This window comes from Myotis nattereri (assembly GCF_964212035.1).
Source record: "Myotis nattereri genome assembly, chromosome: 18".
NCBI lineage: Eukaryota > Metazoa > Chordata > Mammalia > Chiroptera > Vespertilionidae > Myotis > Myotis nattereri.
The window spans coordinates 32,719,730-32,741,817 of NC_138093.1; the positions used below are offsets into that span (position 1 = coordinate 32,719,730).

General features: G+C 38.0%; 1 protein-coding gene across 1 annotated transcript in view; it reads left to right on the top strand.

Moving 5' to 3' along the window:
- Window positions 1-11,058: 11,058 nt before the first annotated feature.
- The window catches only part of LOC308534731 (testis-specific gene 10 protein-like), a gene marked incomplete at both ends in the record, with an annotated part of 32,156 nt that continues 21,126 nt past the window's right edge, over window positions 11,059-22,088 (top strand). The window contains 6 exon segments of the mRNA XM_081113292.1: window positions 11,059-11,109; window positions 12,079-12,231; window positions 16,011-16,181; window positions 16,271-16,348; window positions 17,663-17,814; window positions 20,096-20,211. Coding sequence (XP_080969418.1) covers window positions 11,059-11,109; window positions 12,079-12,231; window positions 16,011-16,181; window positions 16,271-16,348; window positions 17,663-17,814; window positions 20,096-20,211 — 721 coding nt within the window.

The following is a 22,088-nucleotide window of genomic DNA, read 5'->3' on the forward strand; positions in this document are numbered from 1 at the left end:
TAGGTGGTGAACGGTGACCATTTTGGAAAACAGGCCTAGCGGTAGACTACTTAATTTGCAGCTGACCCAGTGTTTCCTTAGTAGAGTGATTAACAAGAGGATGGGATGGGGTATGTATTTTTTTAAAGGCATGTTTAATATAGTTTTATATTTGAAAAATACAAGAAAAGTTTTATAACAAAACTTTTTTTTTCTCTCCTTTTTTTTTTTTTTTAGATATATTTTATTGATTTTTTTACAGAGAGGAAGGGAGAGAGATAGAGAGTTAGAAACATCGATGAGAGAGAAACATCGATCAGCCGCCTCCTGCACATCTCCTATTGGGGATGTGCCCACAACCCAGGTACATGCCCTTGACCGGAATCGAACCTGGGACCTTTCAGTCCGCAGGCCGACGCTCTATCCACTGAGCCAAACTGGTTTCGGCTATAACAAAATTTTAAGAAAGTAAAGCTTGCTGAAATCTTTGCTGGTGTGACAAGGTTAAAAACAATTGAAAATGTATCTAAAAATGTTGTTAATTTTCAAAACTTGTGAGAAATCACAAAGCTGTTTTTTACTATTATTTCTACACTAAAATATATTTTAATCTCTATTGTTGAAAGTAATTCATGTCTCCTTTCCCCCCTCTTCTAGACTGCCCCTGTCCCTCGCCCCAGGCCTTCCTTGACTGAATGCCTCAGTATTATGCCCATTCTTTCCACTAGGTTACCAACAAAGAACATGATTTCGGTCTAGGGACTCCAGTTTCTGAAACTGTAAAACACCAGAACACTCTCCACTTGAACAAGAAGTCAGAAATCAAGATAAATTCATCTCTACACTGAAATTACAGGTTACATTTAATTTATTATATATGTATTTCTCAGAATTAATTTGGACTCGGGTGTATTTTAAATTAAGGAGATGGAGAATAAATATTAATTCAGTGCTGGTTTTATGTTTTTTTTATGGGTCTAAAATGATTTCATTTTTATCTTAACCATTTTGACACACACAGATTCAGAGTCAGTGAGTGCAAACTATGTGCCCAGTGTTATATTAGGTGCTTTCAAGTACATAATCTTACTTCATCCCAGCCTTGTGAAACAGTGATGCTACTTCTATTTTTACAGACATGGAAGCTGAAGTTCCAAGAGGTTAAAGAATTATGATACTGGACTAATGAGTGATAGAGCTAGGATTCCTCTGAACTCCCCAGTTAGCTAGGATTTGAACCCAGTTCTCTGAACTACAAGTTTGGTATTGTTTCTACTTTCCTGGTGCCTGATCTGTGGTGTAGGTCTTAATACATGCCATTTAAGGAAACGGCCTCTTCTAGGAAGAAAGAGTAGACTTACTTTTCCTTATTTTCCCTACTAAGTACAGCTAAAAAACCCTGAACATTATGCATAAAACATAGGACAGTGAGAGGTGAGAAGAAGGAAGTCGAGTTAGGGACCTCAACACACAGTGAATGACACATTCGTGAGTTCCTGGATTTTTCTGTTTGCCCCATATATTCCAGACAGAGTGCTGGAGAAACTGGCACTCGAAACAATAGGTGCAGACAAAGAAGGATATCAGAAAAGCTGTCTTTTTCTTTAGCCAAAGGACGCGGAAAGGGACAGCCTAGCAAGGCTGACTACTTTTAGACAATAACTGCCTGCCCTAAGCAACACAATGGAAAAAACGATTCCTGCCAGCAAGGGCTAAGTAAAGAGCCTAGACTTCTACCCTTGCCAGGCTGCAGTCAGGAGCTCCAGCTGCACCTCATAGTCCACCCCAAGCCCTGCCAACTCCTCCATCCCGACAAGGTGGTATCAAAGAAGAAGGCTGAGTTGAGAACTAAAACTTTTGTGCCTACAAGGCAGTAAGGGCAGTTCCTAACTCCCTACTGCCAGTGGAAACGACATGGGGAGCCTGCACATCACCCCCAACTGGCAGTACGAGGAGGCCCCTATCCTCCTTGCTGGAGTGGAGTCAGAGGAGACATAATGCAGAGTTAGGGCTTTTAGCATGACCCAATAGAAACAAGCTCACCCACCCACAGTGGCTGTGGAGGACTCGTCAGAGCAGTAACGAGGCATCCCTGTTCTTCCTAGCTGTTGTGGTATCAGCAGAGGCCTAGTGAGGAGCCTGAACTTCCATCCCTGCCTCGCAGCATCAAGGGGCCTCACCTTTCCTCGGTGTCCCTGAAAGCCTCGGGTAGAAATTGGACTGCCATCCCACCCAGCGGGATCAAGGCAGTGTCCCTCTTTTCTAGCTGAGCAGTGTCCCAGGAAGCTTACTAGAACACAAGAGCCAGGTGGAAAGTGTGGAAACAACTCAGTTATTCTTCAATAAGTGAATGGCTAAACAAACTGTGGTACATCCATGCCATGGAGGTATAAAAATAAATGAGTTATCAAGCCACAGAAAGATGTAAAGGAACCTTGAAAGCATATTGCTCGGTGAAAAAAAGCCAACATGAAAAGGTAACATACCCTGTGATTCCAACTTCCTGACCTAGAAAAGGTCTCTATGTTTTATCTCGTAGGTCTTTGCTGAGATTTTCTGTTTTTTTTGTGTGTGTCTGAGGCATGCCCCAAATTACTTGCTGTAGCATTTATAAGATGGCCGATTTAAAAGCCTTGTCAGATAAGTGTAATACCTAATTCATCTCTGTGTTGGCATATCTTGATTGTCTTTTCTCATTGAAATTGAGATCTTCCAGATTCTTGGGATGAGGAATGATTTTATTTACAGTGGGGCCTTGACTTACGAGTGTCCCGACTAATGAGTTTTTCGAGATACAAGCCGTCTCTCGGCCGATTTTTTGCTTTGAGTTGCGAGCTAAAATTCGGGTTACGAACCAGCTTCAGATACCCCACCGCTAGTTGGCGCAGCGAACGTCACAGTGAACACCACAACATCAGCCCAGCATCACGTGTCTCACTCGTTCACTTTTTGATTTGACATACGAGTAATTTGAGTTACGAGCTCCGTCACGGAACGAATTAAACTCGTGAGTCAAGGCCCCACTGTAAATGGAAACCTGCTAGCTTAAGGCCCTGGCTCTTGTCCTAAGGGACCCTGGACACAGCCCTTTCCTGTGGACACTCATGTCTGACCGCATGCTGTTCCCAATCTATATGGTGCTTTTGGGAAGCCCCAGGCCACAGTGACCAGGGTGCATATTGGCCAAGTCATGCCCATCATCACCATGCTGCAGAATAAGGAGTATGTGAACCAGGCGGCCCTCCACAGGGCCAAGGTAAAGTCCATATCTCCAAGAAGTGAGGCTTTACTAAATTTAATGTGGATAAATTTGAATACAATTAGATGAGGGACTTGCAATTTTAGATGCTTCTAAAAGACCGAGACTTTTTTCTTTCATATTTTTACATCTTCCAGAGAGTACTAAAACAGTGCATTGAATATAGTAGGTGCTCAAGAAATGTTTGTTAAATACACAGTGAGAGGCAAATACTATAGAGAAGGATCTCTGTGCCATTTATCTCATAGGTATTTCTTTTATGGCACTTAACGTATTTTATTGGTGTTTTCCCAAGTAAACAATAAATTCTCTGAAGGCAGATACCTAACCTGGCTTTGTATCTTTGGAATTTAGCATAGTTCCTGACATACAATCATTGTTCAGTGGGTCTAATACATACATTTTCCCCCTTAAAGGCGTTTGGATGTCTTTGTGATAGAAAGGTCTTTTCTTCATTCCTTGATGGTTTGATAGTGGGCTGGAAAGGAAATTTGTGATCTTCTGCATTAGTCACAAATATTTGATTGATTTGGTATTTAGCTTAGTCAAGTAAGTTATTGATGCGTTCAAAAGGACTTTTGTGAACAGTTAACATATTTAGGTAACAACAGAAATTTAGTTATAAGGAAGGCCTAATTGATGATACTAATTATTAAAATGAAATAATCTTAAGACCGTGGTTTCTTTTATTACAGATATAAATATTTGACAATTTTTCTAATAGCTTGGTTGAAAATCAAAAGTAATTAAGTTCTTTATTTCTTCAGAAGGGAAAATACTCACATGGCATAAAATTTATAAAGCAAAAAAAGATAGATAGTTCAGTCTCCTTGCCAGGGAAGCAAACCTACATTTCTGGTTCCAGTCACCTGGTTGTTTTTAGAGGGGAAGCTAAGGAAATATTTCAATATGATTATTTTCTTTTTAATGATAACAGATTGAAGATCTCAGACAGACAAATCATGGTTTGGAAGATATGTTAGCAAACTCTTGGATACTGAGGAGGTGGTAAGCAGTCAATAGACAATTTAACGAGCCACAATGAGCATCTTTGTAAAGAATTGATTAGAATTGACCAACTAGCAGAGCAACTAGAAAAAGAGAAAAGTTTTGTGGTGGATATCCTCAACAAGGAAGCTGAAGAAGCAAAGGTATTAGATTTACCACTGATAGGTTTAAAAAATTGATGTATAATTGACATATAACATTATATTAGTTTTAGGTGTACAACATAATGATTACATATATAATGATTACATATATAATGATTACATATATGTGTGTGTGTATGTGTGTGTGTGTATTTATTAGAGGCCTGTTGCACGAAGATATTCGTGCAGTAGGCCTTCCTGCTGGCACCAGTTTTCCTCTGGCACCCGGGACCCAGGCCTTCACTCTGGCTGGGCTCCAGCCAGAGGCCCCCCCCACCGCCATCAGGCCTCGTGGCTCCGCTGATCCCGGGGCTGTGAGGCCTCGCTGCTCAGCCGGCTTCGGGGCCATTTGGCTTTGCTCCACCACTTGGAGCCTACGTATGCAAATTAACCGCCATCTTTGTTGGCAGTTAATTTGCATATCACCCTGATTAGCCCATGGGAAGCATAGCAAAGGTACGGTCAATTACCCTTGTTGTCTTTTATTAGATTAGATAGGATATATATATTATTGAAATGACCACAGTCATTCTAGTTAACATCTGACTACTGATGAAGATTTTAATTCTACTTTACATCATGTAATTATTAAATGCAATGGAAAAAGTGACATTCTCATATCATCTGAAAGTTTTTTAGGTTTGATATATTTAAATGTCTGTTCTGGGATTAAATTATATTGTGTCTTACATTTTATTTTAAAAATTTTTGCTAAGATAATTTCCTAAGTAAGATGTAGTAATGATAAAAACTTTAAGCAATAAGAATATTCTGTACACAGGACATTTCTCTTTCTCCCTAATCCTTCTCTCTGCACAGATGGCTACCAATATGATACATATATTCCTATTCTTTTTTCCTTTTCTTTTTTTGTGTTCACACCCAAAATATATTTTAGACTTTAGAAAAAGATTTTTAAATCAAAGTTGTATATTTCTAGGTAGTCGTGTTGCCAATCTTTTAATTGTTTTATTCTTTTGAGGTTCTCTTCCTGTTTTTAAAATTTGAATAAACTTTATTTTTTAGAGCAGTTTTAAATTCATAGCAAAACAAAGCAGAGGGTACAGAGATTTCCCATATACTCCCTGCTCCAATACATGCATAGCCTCTCCCATCATCAACATCCCCCACCAAAGCAGTACATTTGTTACATCGATGAGCCTGTGTTGACATGTCATTATTACTCAGCATCCACAGTTTACATTAAGGTTCACTCTTGGTGTTGTCCATTCTGTGGTTTTGGACAAATGTAAAATAACATTTATTTATCCACCATTATACTATCAAACAGAGTAGTTTCACATCCCTAAAAATCCTCTGTACTTCGCCTCATTTTGATTCTTATTTAGGAAGGCTTTCTCACTTCAAGAACTACAAGACTATTTTCTAGTTTTCTTTTAATACTTTTTAATAATTTTTAAACAGTGTTAATCCTCTGGGATTACTTTTTGTTCTACTATGAATTAGGGTTAACTAGTCCTTTCTTTAGTCACTGACTTGAAGTGCCGTTTTAGCAGCTACCGAATTCACATATGAGTGTGGCTAAAAATTCTGTACTGTTTGGTTTCATTGATTCATGTGCCACTACTACCTTATTTTAATTACTGTAGCTCTGTGACATTTTGATAACATTTCATTTCTTGATTGAGTTTCTATTACTCCGCCGTGAAATTTAGAACCTGAGGATTTCAGCACTATTATAAAGTGGAGACAGTTTCGTTTCTCATTGCTGATGGCTTATAAGGAAGACACAGAGTGGATTTGAAAGCTGAAAAGCAACCTATTGAATTTTTAACGTGCTTATTTGACTTGATTTCATTAGGCACCAAATTAGTAAATGTGTCTGTAATAAGGTAGTTTCCCCCAAAGCTAATTGTCATTACATGTTATTTCTTAAACATCTTTTTAATGTACTACTGGTAGCATATGATGAAAACAATTAAATGATTAGGCTGAGAACATGAGTGTTCCTGAAGGTATTATTTGTTACAGTTATATAAGAGCCGAGTTAATGAACTTGAGGATGGTGTTTATATGCAGTAACCTCACTTATTTAGAAAGAGTAAGTAAGTTTAAATTAGTGGAAAGTCTGAATAATGGTATATTTACATATGTGAAGTTACCACTTTAATGTAAGGACACAGTCTTTTTTAACAATGCTGCCTTGAGGAGGTTCTTAGAACTACTTGAGAGCGTAGGTAAGAATGGTATGCTTTTAACTTGTGAAGTTTATTTATCTTGTCATGGATGCTACTAAAGTATTTGAAGGACGTTGAAAAGCAGCTTGAGGGATGCAAGATGGCTGCAGCTTAGCTGGAGACTGCGTGCACCTGCTCCCAGCGCAGTGCAGAGCAATCAACTTGAAAAACTTGAAGTGTAGCTGATCTGAAATATTATATCTCAGGAGCACTGAAGAAGCCACAGAGAGACTGGTAAGAGGAGCACAGACATGGAAAGGGCAAGCCCCTCTCGAGCAGGTGTGGCAGCTGAGGCCAGAGGGATATTGCAGCTGGAAAGCTCCCTCTGCCTGGGAGTGTGGGGTCTCAACCCCACTCAGGGCTCCCCAACTCAGAGTGAGAGACAGGAAGAAGAGCCCGTGAAGCATTGGGCAAAGGGGATCAGAGGGATTCTGTCTGCCTGGGAGACTTGGACCTCACCTTTTAAGTGAAGAAGTGCTCCTGTTGTTAGCAGCCCCAGCCAGAGAAGTTGGCTCTAGACTCCAGCTGCTGCACAACCAACCATGTTTGGGTCCAGCGAAGAAGTCTATGGGCTGCACCCAGCAGTAACTTTTAGAGACCCTCTATTTTCTGGAAAGGCATTGGGCAGAGCCCTAGTCAGTGACTGAACTGTGTGGATTGGGGAAAAATGGAACAGTCTCTCCCACCTTGAGTCCAAAGTCAGAGCACCTCCCCCCATCTGTGGAGCCACCATTCTTGCCCCGTTCTGCTGGGGACAAGAGCAGTGCAGGTCTGGGATTTTTAGCTTGCACTGTAGGGTTTGGAGCCCAAGCAGAACTGGGAATTTGGGCGGCCCTGCTTCACTGAGAACAGCCACATAGAAATCAGAGTAGCATGCAGAGCTGATTTTCTGCTTGGTTTAGTGGCTCAGGGTCATTGTTGCTGTGCAGAGCTGGGATTTTTGGACTGGCTACTAGGGAGGCTTCTGTCAGGGAGACAGATGGAACTAGAGTTGGAGACTGTGGCTGAGACAGGAGTTTGGCTTTGAAGCAGGGACTGATTTCCCTTCACTGAGTGCCTGGCTGTGTAATCCCCAAGCAGGGGGTGTACTAGCCTGGGTTAGGCTCTCCTGGGTTAATCCTACAGACCTTTTCAGAAGGCTCTGCAGGAAGACCAAGCAACCTTAGGGGAGAAGCAGAATAGCTGACAGGTGGAGGGGACCTCAGGGAACCTCTGTCTGACCACAGATATGCCCTGACCTCTAAGCTTGAAGAAGCCAACCCATTACACAGGTTGATCCCCCGACCCCTCCACCTACCTCCATCCCAGGTCTAGTAGACACAGACACAAACAGAAAACAGAGTGATAGCTAGCTATAGACAGGTAGCCCAAGGCCAGTGACCTTTATCTGAAACCTACCCAAGAGGACCCAGAATCAACACAACTAGTGGTGGGCTTCAGACCACACCAGAGCTGACCCAACTAGACACACAAATGGCACACACAACGAGGTATCTCAGGCTCCAGACCCTCAGGGAACAACCTCACCTGAGGCGGGCGGGGGGGGGGGGGTGTGTGTGTGGAGGGGAGGGCAGTGCCTGCACAGTGTCTCCTACATGGTGATCAGGTTTACCTCTATAGACAACCAGCCTGAAGGGTTAATGATTGTGTCGCTGAGCCTAACAAGACATGTCAAGACTGCACCTGCACAGCAGTTTACATGCCATGGTTGGGTTGAGACTCATAGCCAGCCTGACCGTTGATCCCACCCACAAACAGGCCAACAGCAACCAAGACCCAATTACAACAAGAGGGCCCAAATAACCTACACAGAAGACATTCCCTAGAGCAGCCAACTCAGGAGTTCAAGGAGACTGCACCACTGAGCCCTGGCCGGTATGGTTCAGTTGGTTAGGTGTCATCCTATGCACTGAAAGGTTGCCGATTTGATTCCCCATCAGGGCACAGTCCTGGGTTGTGGGCTTGATCCCTGCTCGGTGGATCAAAACATCTCACGTCGATGTTTGCTCCCTTTCCCTTTATCTCTCTCTAAAGGTTAATTACCTTCTTTTTTTTCCCTTTTATTGAATAAGATATTACAAATGTGTCCTTATCCCCCCAATGTCCCCTCATCCCCCCAATACTGCCCTCACCCACACCCTCACCCCCTGTTGTCCACATCCATCACTTATGCTTATATGCATTCATACAAGTCCTTAATTACCTTCTTTTTAAAAAAAAAAAAAAAAAAAACAGGAGGAGCATAGTTGAAGGGAACTTTGGGACAGTATGAAACATAACATCTGCATCATAGGGGTACCAAATGGAGAAAAAAGTAAGCAAGTGAAAGAGAACCTGTTTGAAGAAATGACAGAAAACTTCCCTAGCCTGATTCAGGAAAATATCACGTGAGTTCAGGAAGCACAGAGAGTCCCAATCAAGATGAACCCAAACAGACCCACACCAAAACCATCACAATTAAAATGGCCAAGGTTAAAGACAAAGAGGAAATCTTAACGGCAGCAAAAGAGAAATAGTCATTCACCTATAAAGGAGTTCCCATAAAGCTCTTCGCTGATTTCTCAACAGAAACACTTCAGGCCAGAGGGGATTGACATAAAGTATTCAAAGTAATGAAAAGCAAGTACCTGCAATCAAGACTGCTCTATCCAGCATGACTGTAATTTGAAATCAAAGATGAAATAAAGTGCTCCCCCCTCCAAAGTGCACGCACACACACACAACTACTACTAACACCCCCTTCTCTCCCCTAGGTAAACATAAAGAGGTAGTGTATCTTTTCTTTTGTAAAATATTCACTGTCTGCATGTTTTATTTTTAAGTGGCTTACTCTTTTGATGCTCTCTTTCCAGTTAAATCAGCTCAAATATTTAAAATCCAAGCATTTTTTCTTTTGGCTCGATTTTCAGATTGAGTTCACTTGCCAACAAAATAATATGATAGTATTGGAAGATACAATAGGAAGACTTAGATCTGTAAGTACATTTTTCTTAAATAGATGTTAAGGAATAATTTTTATTTTGTTAGTATAGTAAAACTACAAAAAATTGTACATATGTTTTGACTCTCATGATTTTTGTGAGCAATAAAAAATGTTTGTGTTCTACAGTCAGCTCTCTCTTCCGGGTGCACAAGGGTGCTCCCATCTGTAAGAGCAATGCTGTTCTTGCTTCGTGTCATCATTACTCCTAGAGGTGGAAAGAACTTTTGGTTGTTTTTTTTAATGCCCTTAGCTGTTAATTGATTTAGAATGATAACTGAGTAATTTAATTCTCAAAATATATCATGAGTTTGTCTACACATTAACTTTTTTAAAAAAATATATTTTATTGATTTTTTACAGAGAGTAAGGGAGAGGGATAGAGAGTTAGAAACATCGATGAGAGAGAAACATCGACCAGCTGCCTCCTGCACACTCCCCACTGGGGTTGTGCCCGCAACCAAGGCACATGCCCTTGACTGGAATCGAACCCGGGACCTTTCAGTCCGCAGGCCGACGCTCTATCCACTGAGCCAAACCGGTTAGGCTACACATTAAATTTTATTCTTAGTAATAAATTTCTGTAAGTCAAATTTTTAGTTTAATTCTAAGTAATATGTTTTCTTTAACAATGTGAAATGAAAACTGCTGTTTAGACATTTTAATGTTATTATTTAAAATATTTAAAACACCTCTGTAAATATATTTGTCATTTCCTCTCAATATAGCTTTGGTAAAATAAATGTTGTGAAAGAAATGTTTCCAGCATTAATTTATCCATCCCTTGAATACTTAGTGAAAAAACTTAGTTGCTATACAAGTTATTCTAAGTAAATTAATTTTACTTCTAGGATTTGTAACCATATCTGTGGACATTTCTGGCCTCTCTGAAATTTCTTTACCATTTTTTCTTCAAAATTATTGAATAAATTTTGGGGTATGTTTAAGGTTAATAAAAATATAGAACATTTCGGGAGTGGAGGTAAGAGATCAACCAAAGGACTTGTATGCATGCATATGAGCATAACCAATGGACACAGACAGTAGGGGGATGAGGGCATGTGCTGGGGGGTGGGAGCGGCCAGAGAGAGGTCAATGGGGGAAAAAGGAGACTTATGTAACACTATAAACAATAAAAAATTTGAATTAAAAAATAATGTCAAATGTTATGTCACAATAAAAAAATAGAACATTCAGAAATGCTGGAGAAGAAAGATATCTAACTGCTTTTTTAAAATTACGATTTTTAAAAATTATTTTCAAAACTTACCACATTTATTGTTTTTAAGGATTCTTTTTGTGTTCGACTTCATGTAGTAAATGATGCTGAAGTTTAGCTTGAAATAATGGTCTAATTTTTTCCTTCCTGGCAAGATAATTTTAGATATTGAAAAAGCACAAAATAAATCTCCTTCCAGACTTGATTCCTTTGTCAAGACTTTAGAAGCAGACAGAAATTACTACAGGAGTGAAGCTCAAAATTTGAGAAAGATGATCAAAAGTACATCTGAAGGTCCAAGCCGCCCGTCTCCATCTTCTCGGGTAGGTTTTGGAAAGTTATAAATAAATATTTTGGAATTTGTTGCTCAAAGACTGACTTCTATTCTTTGGCTTATCTGGAAGTAATTCAGGTTGATTAGCATGACTTGCTATATCAAAGAGAGGTCTCTTTGATGGACAGTGGATCATTGAAATTGGTTCTCTGTCCCTAGCATTTGTCATGGTTGGGAGGTAATCAGACAAATGTGGAGCAATTTGGGGGGAAATTGTTTAAAAGAGGGGTAATTTGGCCTGGGCCAGCTAGCTCAGTTGGTTTGAGTGTCATCCCTATACACTAGGGTTGTGGGTTAGATCTCCTGTCAGGGCACATATAAGAAGCAACCAATGAATGCATTAAATGGAACAACAGATTGATCTCTCCCTCCCAGCCTGCCTCTCTCTCTCTCTCTTTCTTTCTCTTTCCCTCTCCCTCTCCTCCCATCCCTCTATCACTCCTTCTTTTCGCTCTCTCTAATACCAATCAATACAAATTTAAAAGAGATGAATTTTAAACTTTCTTTCATCATTTCCTTACCTTATATATAGTCATTAGAGGCCCGTTGCTTGACATTCGTGAAGTGGGGGTGATCCCTCTGTCCGGCCTGTGCCCTCTTGCAGTCTGGGACCTCTCCGGGGATGTTCACCGAGGGGTTCTTAGTGCTGTGTGGAGGCGGGAGAGGCTCCCACCGCTGCTGTGCTCACCAGCCATCAGCCCAGCTTCTGGCTGAGTGGCGCTCCCCCTGCGGGAGCGCACTGACCACCAGGGGGCAGGTTCTGCATTGAGTGCCTGCCGCCTGGTGGTCAGTGCAAGTCATAGCGACTGGTCATTCCGCCCTTAGGTCGATTTGCATATTAGGGTTTTATTTATAGGATGTTTGCTTAAGTGGAGACTGTGTACTGCCATCAGTAGTACTTTTCTATTCATACTACAGGTCAAAGAAGAATTTCAAATTTCTTATATAATAATTGTAGGGTACAAACTGTGATGTAGAGCTTTGGAAGACAAGAGACCGTGAAGAACTTAAATGCATGCTGGAAAAATATGAGCGTCATTTGGCAGATATTCAGGGTAATATCAAGACTCTTACATTTGAGAGAGACAAGACCTTCCTTCTTTATGAACAGGTAAAGTTGTTTATAAGGAAACAATATATGTAAGTAAAACAGTTAATTGTAGAGATATATAATTCTTTGGGTATTCTTAAGTCTGCCAATCAAATTAATTTACCATTTGGAAATACCTTTGTTTTTGAGATATTTTTAATGAAATGTAATATATTTCTAATACAGTATATGTGCACACACACATATATATGATTTCCCCATACCCATACAAGATTGGGGATTAAAAAATGCTAACATATAATTTTGATATACTATCAGTCACTTTAGAAACTGCCATATAATTTGTTTAATTTCAGAGAGTAAAATCAGTTTGTAGTTTCTCTATTTTTAGCTTAAAATTCATTTCTTCACTCAGCAGATATTAAACTCCATACATTACCAACATCATCAATTACAGCAAGTTTGTGCAGGTCATGAGCTTGCTACTCTAAGGGAATAAAGTGATAAGATGCAGATACTGTGTGTGTTTTTTTAAGTTTTAGAGTTTGCCTCAGTGGATTTTACTTTAATTTGAAGTCAAGGTTAATAATCTGTTTTTAAATAACCAAAGTGACTTTGGATACCATGATTGTATGGCCTATTTGCTTCATATTATATATGAGGAGGTAGGGCTAATAAGGTTAACTGATTTGCCCAAGAACAACAGGATTCAGAGTCCAAATTTTCTGACTCCTATTTGGGTCTGCTCTTTGCCATTTAGTTAAGCTTGTTGAAGATGAATTGGCCCATGTGGAAATGGATTATTCTAATATAATAATACCCTAATACGCAAATTGACCTAACGGTGGAATGACCAATCACTGTGACACACACTGACCACCAGGGGGCAGATGCTCAATGCAGGAGCTGCTCCCTGGTGGTCAGTGCACTCCCACATGGAAAGCACCACTCAGACAGAAGCTGGGCGGTGGCGGGAGCCCTAAGGACCCCTCGGGGGATGTCCACCTGCTGGCTTAGGACACGGGCTGGGCTGAGGGACGCCCCCCTCCAGTGCACAAATGTTGTGCACCTGGCCTCTAGTATAAAATAAATGCCCAGGGTATACTATGTCATAGCATGGAATCCTTTTGGTTAAATCACAGTACTGTTTTCTTTCTAATCTTAGTCTTATTCATTTCTGTTTCTTCTCAGCATTTTAATAAGATTTTATTATATTTAAAATGTTCAACATTATATTAGCTATTTAATGGATATTCTCTTCTATAATTAGCTTTCTTATTTGTAGTTTGAGCAGTTTAAAAAGCACTTCTACCACTTCTAAGTGTGTAGGTGATTACTTTGCTTTGACTGGAACTCCCGGGTGTCTTTCTGTGCTATGAAACCTGAGCCAGTGTATGTATGCAGGATTATAAGACCACTGCTGGGGGGCAGGGAAGTCCCTTAATGAGAAGCCTTGTGTGCATTAGTGTAAGGTGTGAGATTATTTTACTGAAACCTCTGCCTTGTAAATCCTATGCTTACATATAGTATAAGTGATTTTCAAATCGTTGCCATATTCCTTTTCTTCAGACAATTTTATATTGAGATTTGAAGTGTAGAATAGTTAATGAAAAGCTGCTGTGATCCATCCCACTGCCTCATTAAGCCATGGAGTACCATGGAGCACAGTTTAAAACATTCACAGACATTGTTTTCTATGTTGTCAATCTAGTTAGGGAGATAAAGTATATTGCCTTGTATTTATTTTTTGTTATTTTAGTGTAAATAGTCTAGAACCGTGGTTGGCAAACTGCAGCTCGCGAGCCATATGCAGCTCTTTGGCCCCTTGAGTGTGGCTCTTCCTAAGCCTTAGGAGTACCCTAATTAAGTTAATAACAATGTGCCTACCTATATAGTTTAAGTTTAAAAAAATTTGGCTCTCAAAAGAAATTTCAATTGTTGTACTGTTGATACTTGGCTCTGTTGACTAATGAGTTTGCCGACCACTGGTCTAGGAGATATTGTAAAAAGAAAATAAGTGGATATTTTTATTTATGATGATTAAGGAAATCTTTCCTAGACTCAGTAGAGTTTTGAGTACTGAGGGATGGATGAATGGGGTTGGATTTGACCTATGTGCCAGTGTAGTTTACCAGCTTCTGGACTATATAGAGAAGGCTGTTCATTGGGCCTTACTGGTTTATACTTTGCTTTATAAGCAATAGGCAGTTTATATTTTTAAAGCAGAAGAAATATGACCAAAGTCACAGTTTTACAATTTCAACAATTTTGTATTATCTCATACATCTTTATATGTTATCTTCTTTATAACAATCTCTCCTTTAAAAGAGTTGGATGAGGGAGAAAACATGGACTTTTTAGAAGGCTGTTACAGTTATCCATGGGAGGCATCAGGAACTAAGCTAGAATGCTAACAAGGAAGACTCGACAAGATTTGATTTAAGCAAAAGGGGGGATGAATAGAAATGTTTGAAGTTCTGTTTTGAGTGACTGAAGAATTATGATAATAGAAAAAGAATGAGGAAAGTCATTGATGGAAAAGATGTGTTTGGTTTCAGAAAGATGGAGGACATTCAGGTAGTAATTGCCATCAGGTAGTAAGAAATGTGGGACTGGAGTGGGGAGAAAAGCAAGAGCTGAATAGGTAAATTTATAAGTCACCTGCTTAGAGGTAAGTTTTGAGCCTTCAGAGTGGGTGAAGTCTCTGAATGAGAGCTAGTGAAGTTTTATTCAATGGATAGAGGAAACTATGAAAGAAGACAGGAAGCTAAGGCAGAACTATGGTATAAGACCAAGGGAGGAAGTAATTTCAAGGATTGTGTTGAAGACAATGTCAAATGTTGCCAAAATATCAAGAACAGGAACTGAGAAAGAACCATTAGATTTGATGAGGTCCTTAGTTGTAAGGACCTGCGAAGTGATGGGTGTGGGAGCCAAGTTAGAGTGGGATGAGGAAGTGTGTAGTAAGGAACAAGCCATGGTAGAGACACTTAAATGAGAGATAAAGATAGTCATATGGACACAAGAGGAGTAAGTGACAGTTTTCCAAGATATGAGAGCCGTTTGCATGGTTGAAGGCAGGGGAGAAAGAGCCAGGGGAGAGAGTGCTATTTGAAGTGAGTGGAAATAATCATAGTTGAGTCAGGGATATCTTAGAAGACACTTCAGGAGATGAAGTCCAGAAATCGGGTGAAGGCTTATGGAAATTGGGAAGTAATTTATCTTCCTCTGAGACTTGGAGACTAGCTGAATAGATAGTAATTACAATTGGGAGGAAGGAAGATAAGGACTTAAGCCACACGGTAGGAAATATAATCATCTGCAAATGTAGAATAGATTTGAAACCGAGGATGGTTAAACAGTATTAGAGAATATGTTGGGTTGTCAGTAAGGATTGGTGGGCCTTTCTGTCAAGGTCAAGGTAGCTAGGAATGACTACGGTATGTACACTTATGTAGAGAAAAACTAAAACACTATGATAATATTTTTTAAACCAGTATTCTACCTGAATTGTACTGAATTCATGATTATATCACAAAGTGAATAGAGTATACCATATGTATTTCTTAGTAAATAATTTTCTCTTGCATTGACTGCCTCCAAATTAATTAAAACATTTTTTTTTTTTTTTTTTTGCGAAACAAACTTCTATTTGTATACATCCATTTGCATTTTGGAGGCATCTCTGGTATTTATTTGTATAAAGTCAAAATTATGCCATTATCCTACTCCATGCACATTGATAATAGGTTTGGATTTTAACCGACTGGATATAAGATAGCTATATTTATGTTTGTTCTAAAGCTTGTTAAATAGGAGTCTACCTGTTTAAATAATAGGCACAGGAAGAAATTGCTCGACTTCGACGAGAAATGATGAAAAGCTGTAAGTCTCCTAAGTCAACAACAGCCCATGCCATCCTCCGACGAGTGGAGACTGAAAGAGATATAGCCTTCACTGGTTTACGAAGAATGACCACAGAACGAGATAGTCTGAGGGAAAGGCTAAAGGTTTGAAAGAGTTTTATCTATAGGAACATGTGTGAAATTCAGTGCAGTGACATTGAAAGCACTGTGTTTTGTTTATGTTTTTTGACCAGATTGCCCAAGAGACAGCATTTTATGAGAAAGCTCACTTGGAACAAAGGATAGAGGATATGGAGTGTACAGTTCCTAATGTAAAGAAAAATCACTTTTGCACTTTTGGCTATAAACTGTCAGTAGCTTTCCCCTTTTCCTTTTTTTTCTGTTCAGAGAAGTTATTTTATTGTTCTAACTAAGGTTTGTAATCCTAAAATATTGAAGGTGGTATATCTGGTGTAAATTGTCAATTCTTTGTTGTTTATTTTCTTTTAAAAATGTGAGCAAAATCTTTTTTATGTTAGATTGCAGAGTGAGTTCTTTTTAAAAAAATCATTAGGGCTGCATTCTCAGAGATTTTAGCGATTTTTTCATCTCCCTTTTTCATTAAAGATAACAATGCCAGATGCAGGGAATCTGGATTATTCTGCCTAAAGAGTAACTAGGATAGAAAAAATTATGATGAAATAAAAATTAAAGAGAACAATATATGTAATGAATTTAACTGTGAAGCGTCACCTTGTTTTAGTAATCAACGATTTGAGATACTATGGATATATATTTGAGATAGTATGACTATATAAACAAGAGAATTTGATTTTCTGTTACCAAATTTAATTGAATATGTTTATAAATGTATCTGTATTATGTTGTTATAATTGTAACTGAACAAATAAATGGAGGTTTGGCTGCCTGGCTCAATAAAAGTCAAATTTGTGAGACAGGTGCTCATGCAAAAGGAAAGGGCTTTTATTCAGGAGCCACATGACCTGGGAGAATGGCAGACTCCCATCCGAAAGACCAATCTCTCTTCCTGTTCAAGCCCGGGGTTCTGGTAGGGATAGGAAGGGGATGGCTTTTTTTATTTTCCTATCTAATTATCTTGGTAACTTTTGGTGTGTTTGGGGCCCATGCATTCATTTTCTAGCTTGTGTTGTACTTGGGTTCTATCCATTCATATTTCTAGCTTTTGGTGCCTGGGATCCTCTCCATTATTATTTCTAGCTTTTGGTGGTTCAGTGTAAGAGCCTCTCCCTGCTGCCATCTTGGCCAATGGGGGAGAATCTATGTGACATAATGATTAATAATAATAATGATGATAATAACAGATGGGGAAAATTTTTTTCATAATTCCATTTTATATCTATAATTAATGTTAAGCAGCAAATAAGTCATATCTGCAAATAGATATGTATGCTAAAGTCAAATTGAACCAGATTGAAATGTAGATGGATATACTATTCTTGGTCCTACTCCACAATACTTTGTCCATATAGCCTTCACAGTATTCAAGTCTAATCATTGTATGAATCTTGTCATATACCAGTTTTCACAAAGAGAGGATATCTCTTTAGGAAGATCATTAAGACACTTTTAGTGATGGCAGTAACCTTGTCATTCTCCTTGTATAGCTTGATGATGAACTTATGGAACAAATGTCAAATATGACTTTGACGAAGAAAGCAATAACCACTGTGGGAAAAGAAATGAAATCACTAGCAAGAAAGGCAATAGATACAAAAAGTGAACTTGGCAGACAAAAAGCAGAGAATAATTCTTTGAGGTAAACTAAATTGCCTTTGAACAACTAATAGTTTATTATAAATAACTCTGCTTTTTGTAGTGTATTTTAAAATGGTAATTAAGTTATTTGTTGACTTGAATTTTGGGGAGGATTATTATGAAACAGTTGTAGAAAACTCAGCATACATTAAATGATTTCCCCAAGATCAACCACAGATTGATAATGCCACACTTACCAAGGACTCAAACTTTTAGTAGTCTCAATCTTCCATTTGGAGAAAACCTCAATGTTTAACAAAAAATAGCTTCTACAAAGCCATCCTGGGTACAAGCATGATTGACTTTGGTATTTGATTGTTAATTTACCTTTATAGCTTAAACTATGTTCTGTGGTCTGAGCAGTGTAAGAAGACATAAAGCACAGGTTTTACAGTAGCTTAGAAAAGGGGTGGTTTAGAATATAATAAAAAGTCATAGAGAAATAGGAACATGTAATGGAACTTATTAACTGAATGTCAAGTACTGTGCTTAGCGCTTCTTACATACTGATATGGTAGCAGGAGAATTTCCAGGCAATAAGTGCAAGTGAATAAGTTTTTGAAGACCTCCATGCTAGTGGTTTTGTTTTACTTTTAGTATCTGTAGATGTGAAAAATAGAATTTCTATAGATTCAGTAAGGTTGAATTTCAGTGCATCTATGAACATTTGAAAAATAGTAATTCATGTGAGTGTGAAACAAATTACTAAGTTACAGAGAATACTTGGTTTACATGAGTTCCTGGAGTCTTCTCTTTGATCTTTCAAGGGTCTATGGAGTCACTATCAGGATAGAAATTTACTCGTCTTCTTCCCTTCATTTTTTTAAAATTGCTGCTTAAAAGGATATTGCAATCTTAGGTAAAATTTAAAAAGTAATAAAATAAAACAATCTCAACAAAAAAACCTTGGAAAATAGAGAAAAGTGTAAAGAAAATTTAAATCACCCACGATTCCATAACCCAGGGAAGACTTTTATTAATGTAGGTCTGTTTCTAACCAGAGATATTTTTATCTCTATGTATATAAGCTTTCTGTGTAATTGACATCATATTGAGTGATATAGTTAAGTGATTTCACTTAATTGTATACAATAAGCATTTTCCCATGTCATTAGAGGTTTTTCAAAAGCCTTTTAGTAGTTTATTAAAATATTTTAGCAGACAGATATATAATTGGAGATTTTTTGGTGTACATTTGTTTTTTTGTTTGTTTTTTAAATTAATTTAAAGTATAAACATATTTTTTAAAATATATTTTTATATTTTTAGTTAGTTAATATGGTGAATTACATTAATATTCGATTGTAAACCAACTTTGTACATCTAAATTAACTCCCCTTGGTCATTATGCATTATAATTTTTATATATTCTTGAATTATATTTGCTAAAATTGGTTAAAACTTTTTACATGGATGTTTATTATTTCTCACCAAAGCATTATTGTTTTAGTTTTTGTGTTAGGCCTTTTATATATAGTGTGATCTTGGGGTCCAGATTCACTTTTTTCTCACATGGCAGTCTAGTTGTTCAGTACCAGTTGTTTCCTTTCTCATTGGATTCTTTGACATATTTGTTGAACATTAATTGACCATATACACACACATATATATATTCTGCTATTTGCATCATGTATATTTTTTTTATTTCAACTACTACATTTCTCACACTTATTTCACACTTATTATATATTTTTTCCTTGGTTCTTTTTTCACATTGTTAATATCTTTCTCTTTTAATATGTTTACTAGTCTAATTTAATTTTTAATGTATTTATCCTAATATATCTGCTCCTGTTGTATCCTGTAATCTGTGTGTGTGTTTAAATAGCTGGTCTTTCAAATGTCTTATGATTTTGGCCTATGAACATATTTTTTCCATGGAGATAAGATATGTCAAGCGGTGCTTTGCGGTAGTCATCGTGTCAGCCACATTAACTTCACAGTATGGGGGACTGAAGTCACTGTCACTTTCTGCTTGTTGCCCCACTGAGTTAAGCAGCATTAGGAGGCACTTCTTAACAACCTTGGCTGCACATTCGAATCAAATGAGGAGCTTTAAAGAAATAGGGATTCGCCTGGCCAGTGTGGCTCAGTTGATAAGCACTGTACCATGCACCAAGAGGTCACTGGTTTGATTCCAGGTCAGAGCACATGTGGTTTTATGAAAATGCTAAAAGGAAAATGTTTACTGTTGTTCTTAAAAAGTTTTTAGATTTAAATAACTAAGAGATTGATGAAACATGAAAATTTCAGAATTAGTTTTATTATTAAAATATTTACAGACTTTTATATGAAAATACAGAAAAAGATCTTTCTAATACTCAGCGATACCTTGCAAAGAAAAAATATGAGCTACAGCCTACTCAGGGGAAAATTATGCGCTTGAATGAAAAAATTGGTGAGTTATTTTTTTCCTGATATTACTTTTTCTCTAAGTCTCGTAGAAAAATGTTTTATTTTCTTCAGTTATAACATAGATAAACTTGGAAGTAGGCCCTTAAATTAAAAGTTTATGAGTCAATCATGGAAATATGTTTTTCATTGATAGTAAACTTTTTACTTAGATTTAGGACCTTAAATACTTAGACATGGCTTCACATTTTTCAATGAGGAGATAACTAAATGAAGCAGCAACAGTTTATAATTTCTGACTTAAAATTCTTAAATATTAAGTGTAGGTAAAAATAAATCAGGATTCAATATTGAATTTATAGTATGGTTACTTTAAAATATGCATAACACTTGTAAATTTACAAGTTTTTGTATGATACTGTGGCTTGTTCATAGTTGTAATGAAACATAGCACACATATATATTACTTTTGGTGGAAAGTGTACATATATTTGGCTATATCTATGATATTACTTGGATTTATAGAGGGTAACATTTTTATAAAGTCATATTTATGTTTCTTACAATGATCTCAGAAAATATGGATATAATTTAATATTTTTATAACTGTAAAGTAAAATTTTGATTAGGACTATAAAAGAGCCCATTTCTTTTTTTTTTAATATTTTTTTATTGATTAAGATATTACATATGTGTACCCTCTACCCCCCCCCCCTGCTCATCCCCTCACCCCCCCGTTGTCCGTGTCCATTGGTTAGGCCTATATGCTTGCATATAAGTCCTTTGGTTGATCCTTCTTCCTTGCCCCCACCCTCCCCTACCTTCCCTCCAAGGCCCGACAGTCCAATCAAAGCCTCTCCGTCTCTGGATCAGTCCTTGTTCATCAGTTTATGTTGTTCATTATATTCCACAAATAAGTGAGATCTTGTGGTATTTATCCGCTCTCCAGTTCCATCGATGCTGTGGCAAATGGTAAGAGTTCCTTTTTCTTCTTCCTCTTCTTAAAGAATACCTTTCAGCATTTCATATAATGCTGGTTTGGTGGTGATGAACTCCTTTAGCTTTTTCTTATCCGTGAAGCTCTTTATCTGACCTTCCATTCTGAATGATAGCTTTGCTGGATAAAGTAATCTTGGTTGCAGGTTCTTGCTATTCATCTCTTTGAATATTTCTTGCCACTCTCTTCTGGCCTGCATGGTTTCTATTGAGAAATCAGCTGACAGTCGGATGGGTACTCCCTTGTAGGTAACTGACTGTCTTTCTCTTGCTGCTTTTAAGATTCTCTCTTTATCTTTTGCTCTTGGCATTTTAATTATGATGTGTCTTGGTGTGGTCCTCTTTGGATTCCTTTTGTTTGGGGTTCTCTGCGCTTCCTGGACTTGTAAGTCCATTTCTTTCACCAGGTGGGGGAAGTTTTCTGTCATTATTTCTTCAAAAAGGTTTTCAATATCTTGCCCTCTCTCTCCTTCTGGTACCCCTATAATTCTGATGTTGGTACGCTTGAAGTTGTCCCAGAGGTTCCTTGCACTATCTTCATATTTTTTGAATCTCTTTTCTTTTTTCTTTTTCGGTTGGGTATTTTTTGTTTCTTTGTATTTCAAATCTTTGACTTGATTCTTGGGATCCTCTTGTCTGCTGTTGGATCTCTGTAAATTTTTATTTCAGTCAGTGTATGCTTAATTTCTAGTTGGTCCTTTTTCATGTCCTCCATGGTCTCACTATACTCCTTGAGGGATTCATTAAATTTATCGGCGGTTTCCATAAAATTCTTGACAAACCTTATAAACGTGGCCTTGAACTCTATATCCAGTCATCTGTCCTCCTCCGTTTCTGCCAATTGTGACCTGTTTCTTTGTCTCCGCATTTTGGCTGCTTCCCTGTGTTGATAGAGTGGCCCTGCGCGCCAGGTGTCCTGTAGGGCCC